At 38.1% G+C, this 6,000-nt stretch overlaps 1 protein-coding gene across 1 annotated transcript in view; it reads left to right on the top strand.

Annotated features, from left to right (window-relative positions):
- The first annotated feature begins 759 nt into the window (after positions 1-759).
- The window catches only part of neurl1b (neuralized E3 ubiquitin protein ligase 1B), a 39,448-nt gene continuing 34,207 nt past the window's right edge, over positions 760-6,000 (top strand). Inside the window, exon 1 of the mRNA XM_084719436.1 lies at positions 760-974. Within this exon, the coding sequence (XP_084575562.1) occupies positions 881-974 (94 nt within the window). The 5' untranslated portion in view covers positions 760-880. The remainder of the gene's footprint in view (positions 975-6,000) is intronic.

Genomic DNA, 6,000 nt, shown 5'->3' with positions numbered 1-6,000 from the left:
TATTTTCTCTTTAGTTCTGCTTCATCCTCTCAAAGTTGTAAACACTGACGCCCGCTTTGACACGAGGGAGAGGCGGGACACTTCCGTACCTGACGCAACTTGCGTAGCGCGCGCGCGTATCTGTGCACAGTTCATCTTATTGCACTTCAGCGGTATTAAATAGGAAACATATTTTGCATGTGTGTAATTTTCTATAGAATAGATATTGTACTTGCGATAGTATAGCCCACTTACTGTACCAGGACTATGAAACTGAATTTTACTATTTACACCTGTAACTTTCCTACTGCAACAAAATATCTCCTGTAAAAAGGGCTGTTAATCATTACAACAGCCTATTTCACGATTAGAACACAAAAGAAACATATTACGAAGCTGTTTGTCAACTGAAGGAGATAGTGAACATAAACCCCCCCTTTATTTTACTTTGCAGAATGCAGTTAAACCAAACATCTGCTTCGCGCTCACCTCTTAAGGACTGGACAGGAATATTACCGTGACCCGCCCACTTCACCTTTTTTGTTTTTTAGAAACTGTTGCGGTGTGGGCTGTAACTGAAGTCAGCAGTCTGCTGTCATGTGTATATTTAACGGTCCTCACACACACACACGTGCCAACGGCTTCCTCCTCTCAGGTTGGATTTTATTGGACGGAATAAAGAGATAACAATAGCCACGTGCTCATGTTTACACGTCTTCAAATTTCAGGCGGGATTTCTGGTCTAAAATAACACAGTTTCAAAAAAAACTCACTCACACCAACAAGAGACCACCAAGTAGAAGAGACTAACAGAGCTGCAAGCTTTACTTTATTAAACGTTTTTACTGTAAATCTATCAAGTTTATTTTTTGCATAGAGAAGTTTTCATGGGAAAATCAACATGGGGAACAACCATTCAAACTTATGCATTCCCTTTGGTTTGAGCAGTTTGCCTCTTTCCAGCAAAGAAAAGAAACATAACAGCAGCACACAGGGTAAGTCTGACTATTTATTTATTTCACCTCTTCTTTCTTTGTGACTTGACTGTCTGTAGACTAACTGCAGGCTATATCTTTTTGTCATTGAAATACAAACTAAGTATCACTTATGTCTTGCCTCACAAACACAAATTTAACCAGAAATTTTACAGCAGACATAACACAGACATACACACACATCTTCATGTCCCCTATAGGTTCCTCAAAATTACTGCATGGGGGCCTCAAAATTATTGTTTGATTATTTTTTGTAATATTTTTTAATTAAAATGTGTCTGAAAATACCTATTACCCTGAATCCAACACATTATTAGCAAAGATAAATCACCCTATTCATTAAAATAATATTCATTGATATGTAGCAGGGAGTCCCTGTTCTGTCTTTCTACCAGCTAAGGGGTCCATGGCCTGAAAAATGTTGTAGACCCGTGTCATAGAACAATCACAAATCAATACCCAAAGTCTTCGTTATTGTCAGGATCTTATTTATACCTGGTCTTGTAACTCTACCTATCAAAATGACCTTTTCTTTTCTCGAGAAAAGAGATGTAGGAGCTCAAAACTTGTGCTTTTGTTAGACTATGTCTTTATTGTGGGTCTACTTGGGACCTTCCTCAGTCTGTAAAAGAAAAAGGCAAGACAGTTGTTTCAGATTTCATTCTGATATGAGATACACAGTTATATAAGGTACAGTTGTTGAGACCAGTTGTATTGCCCAATTGTCTGACCCTGAGCCAGCGTCTGCGCTGTCTTACCACAGCTGATATTAATTAAACTTTGTCTCATTTGTTGGTTTTAGTCAAACAGGAAATGCCTGTCGCTCACTCATCGCTGTATTCAGCCCTGTGTGAACCGTGTGAGAGGGGTCACAGAGGCCTCTGGTGATGTCATAGCTTTCCCAGACCCCCGCGGGGTGATGGGAAAAAGACAAAAATGGTTGTGAGAATAGAAAAGGAAGTCACTGTACCAGTGCAATCTAAAAGAAAAGAAAACAAACAGTGTCAGTGTGTTTTCAAACCTTTGGACGGCCACTTACTATCTGTTTCTTCCTTTTGCTGTATTTGTTTATGCCTCTACTCATCCACTATGTTCAGGGTGTGTTCAGGGTGCTTGAACTTTAATGTTGCGTTTTCACTGGTTTGAATAGTTTAGTTTGAAACCGCTTGAAATTGTAATTGCATTGATTTCATAATTACTCTCTGAGTGATCAGTTTGTTCTGTGGATAAGTAAAATAAGTTGGATAGTGGCTCAGCTAGGTTAGACTGCCAAGTCTAGTTTTTTTTGTTGTTTTGGACAATAACATCTGAATTAATGTGAATAAAAACTATAACAATCATTATATGTATATGACTTTAAATATGTAATTGACCACAGCTGTAAGATGCTGGAAAAGTTTGCAAATGCACCTTAAAAATTCTTGAAAAGTGCTTGAATTTGACTTTGGAGAAGGTGTAGGAACCCTGATTGTTGTCTTTGTTCATTAGCAGGTTATGCTTTTTCCTTTTATGACATTAATCCAATTAAGAAATCAATCAGTGCGATTTAAAAAAAAATGTTTTCTCTTGTGAGAGATTGGAATTATATGAGCACTTCTTTAGCTGCTATGTTCTTACTGTAAGCCATGTATGATGAGTGTATTGAGCTCAACAACAAACAAAACCAGCACATTTAATGAGACACCCAGAGATTCTGCTGGTCATTAATGAGTCTTAAAACATCTAAAATCCAAATGAATTTTAAGCCTTAAAATGTCTTTAATACTATTTGACAGGTCTTAAAAATCCGTTGGATTATGAAATTAACATTACTTTTGTATTTACTTCAGACTGTTTCTTTTTTTTGGCCTTTTATGCCTTTATTTTTAGATAGGATAGCTAGAGAGAATGTGGAGATGACATGCAGTAACAGGCTGCAGGCTGGCATCAAACCAATGGCGGTTGTAAAACACTCAGCCTCAGTACATGTGATTCAAAGTCAATCCACTGAGCTACCAGGGTGCCTCACTTTCAAATTTGTTTTTGGACAAAAAACTTGTATTGATCTTACAGTAACAACTAAAAAATGAAACTAACATGGAACCAACAACCACTAAGGCAAACTGTGCAGCTGGGTCAGAATTTATAGGAGCACACCCAGCTAATATGTCACAATGCAATGGGTGGGCTTACATGTCCTCTCATAAAACAAACAAACAAAAAAAACTACTTGTAAAAGTCATAAGTTAAAATAAATTAGGTTGGTTAAACATAAGTCATATAAATGCAATGGAGACACAGGTGAGATGTTTCAAACCATGTTCCCTGATTGTGACAAAGCTAGAACTTTTGTATTTCTTTGTTAGTATCAAAATAATAGATGAAATAGGTCTTAATTTAGCTTGTTTCGACTTGTTGAAATCTGCAGAAACCCTGGATACAGTATAGCTCCTCAAGGCAAAATCTCTTTACAGACTCTGGTAAGGACTTAAGCAACAGCATGTTAAAAATGAGTCTAACATAATCTCTGTCTGTACTTATTTCTCTAGTGATACATTTTTTCACTTTCTCTAAATGTTTTAAATGTGAGTGAAGTCAGTCTTTTCTTACATACCAATATGCACCACTAGGTGGCGCCACTATATCACATTGATATCACACAGTGGGGGAGGGCCATTAGAGGACTTGATGATCTGACTTTGGCAAATAAAAGGATGAGTTCATTGTATTATTGTAGCCAAGCTGAGCTGCATCTCTCATCATTGTTCCTCCTGTGTTAGATCACTGCTTAAAACAGTAAACACTGTTTCTATTTAAACATCCATTGTCCAAATTTAAAAGCAACAAACATATCAAGACGTCATGTTTACTCTGTTTCAGGAGAAGTGGTTGCTCATATGTCTTGTTGCCTCAAGCAACAGGTGTGGTTGTGTAATGTCCACTAAGGTCTGTTCCTATATTTGAAGCTACAGCGGTGTCTGCCTTTGAAGGGTAGAGAGCTCTGTACCGGTGCTGTCTGGTGCTCACTCCCTCGACCATGATGTCAGCAGAGGACCTGATACCATCAGACAGAATGAGAGTTTGGAAGAGGATGAGACTGTTAGTGTCAGAGAAAACAGAGTTTAGGGTTTCAGGTCAATCTTCAACTCTGGCACAAGGATCCATCAATGTGATGGCTTCATCTGTTGTTTTCAGATTACATCTAAGTTCAAGTTGCGTCCTTGTAAATGATCTTTAACGTACATTGTAAGTAAAAGAATGATGTTTCCTTCATGTGAGCGTGAGTTCGACCTTGGCCATTACCAGCACATGTGATGACGCTCTTGGGTGGAATAAAGGGAGGCAGTTAAACATTCAGCACCATCTTAATTATTCACGACTGCTCGACTGTCTCTCTCTCTCTCTCTCTGTGTGTGTGCGTGCGTGTGTGTGTGTGTGTGTGTCATTGTGTGTCTGTGAAAGAGAGAGACAAAAGAGAAAGACAATGAGACACATCATCATCATTTTATCAGTAATAATCACTGGACTAATATATCACCTATTAATTATCTCTACAGATGGGGAGTCTGTAAGCGTTGAAGCAGTTTCCATTCATTTTTAATGTTAATTTAAATTTTATGAACAGGTCATGACAGTCGTTGAGCCTTTCTCTGTGCAGTTTCGTTCTTAGTGATCTGGAGATTATTATGGTGACCCCTTTAAATAACTCCAAACTAAATGATGTTAAAGTTACAATGATATAAAGCTGAGAAAAGCAGCAAATTCTCACTTTTTTAGATACTGGTATAAGCAAATATTTAACTCTTTGCTTAAAGGACCAGTATGTAGGATTTAGTGGCATCTAGTGGTGAGCTTGCCGATTGCAAACACCTCACCCCATCTTTCCCTTCAAAGTATGTGGACAGTATACTATAGACAGTGTAATAGATAGTGAAGTGGAGCAACTGTGACATCCCCAGAAGTTTCTGAAGAGACATTTTGAAGTTCACAATGTGTTGGCTCTAAGACACTAGCATTAAAAAAAAATGAGAACTGCTGTCCAAATAGTGAGCTGGAGCCATAGACGGTACATGAAGTAGGTGGAATTTCCATTTAATCTATGTTTGTGTTGTTTCCCCCTGTCCCTGCTTTCCCAGACTCGAAGCTTAGGCAGGTTGCCTGCAGGCTGCAGGGACACTGAACATACACAACTATTCTATGAACATTCTGCTTTCTTGATCAGCTGTCAGTGGTTTGTCACAGACTACCTGTCTCACTGCCTGCCAGACACCATTGACCTATTGCGAGATTTAACCATTATAAAAATATACTCCTTCTAAAAGTTTATCAGTGATTTCTTACGACTCATAAACAGACACTTGCTCATTCAGCAAACATTTGGCACTAATTTGAACTCTAATAAACATGAAGCAGGCAAATAAAAACAGATGTTCTGGACTGGACTGGAAAGTTCAAAGGAGAACAGGCTGCCTGTAGAGAAGCGAGTATTTCAATTTATCATTTTTCATTAATCTCTGACAACATGTCAAGTTAAGTACAGTGAATATATTACGTATTTTTCCTTTAATTATGCATAACTTTAAGCCTTGATATAGTTTAAACGGGTGAGTTATATAAAAATTCACCCTCCATATAGTCATGAACTGGGAAATTAGCTATTGAGACCCAAACCATTTTTGTACCAGGCTGTAAACATGTTTATTTCCATTGTAAAGTTGGGGATTTTAATACGGGGGTCTACGGGGACTGACTCACTTTTGGAGGCAACCTCAAGTGGCCATTCAGGGAACCACAGTTAAAGGCATTTCTGCATTGGCTTCTTTTTTCTGGCCCAGAGCTTGCAACTTGAGAACCCACATTGGACATGGATGTTCCATTTCTGCCATATTCTGCCAATAAATTCCTGTAAATCTTGCACAGTGGACCTTTAAACAAGTAGTTGATTTTAAAAATTGTTGAAAATTAATTTTCTGACTTATAGTTTCAGCCCTTATTATTAATATTATTGGTCTCCCTTAAGTCTACCCAAATGCAGCCCATATGCAGT

Source organism: Lutjanus erythropterus, chromosome 5 (genome assembly GCF_056507025.1).
Source record: "Lutjanus erythropterus isolate fLutEry1 chromosome 5, fLutEry1.hap2, whole genome shotgun sequence".
Classification (NCBI taxonomy): Eukaryota; Metazoa; Chordata; class Actinopteri; order Lutjaniformes; family Lutjanidae; genus Lutjanus; species Lutjanus erythropterus.
Note: the sequence above shows the minus strand (reverse complement) of the source record. Positions and strands in the feature narration are given on the sequence as shown.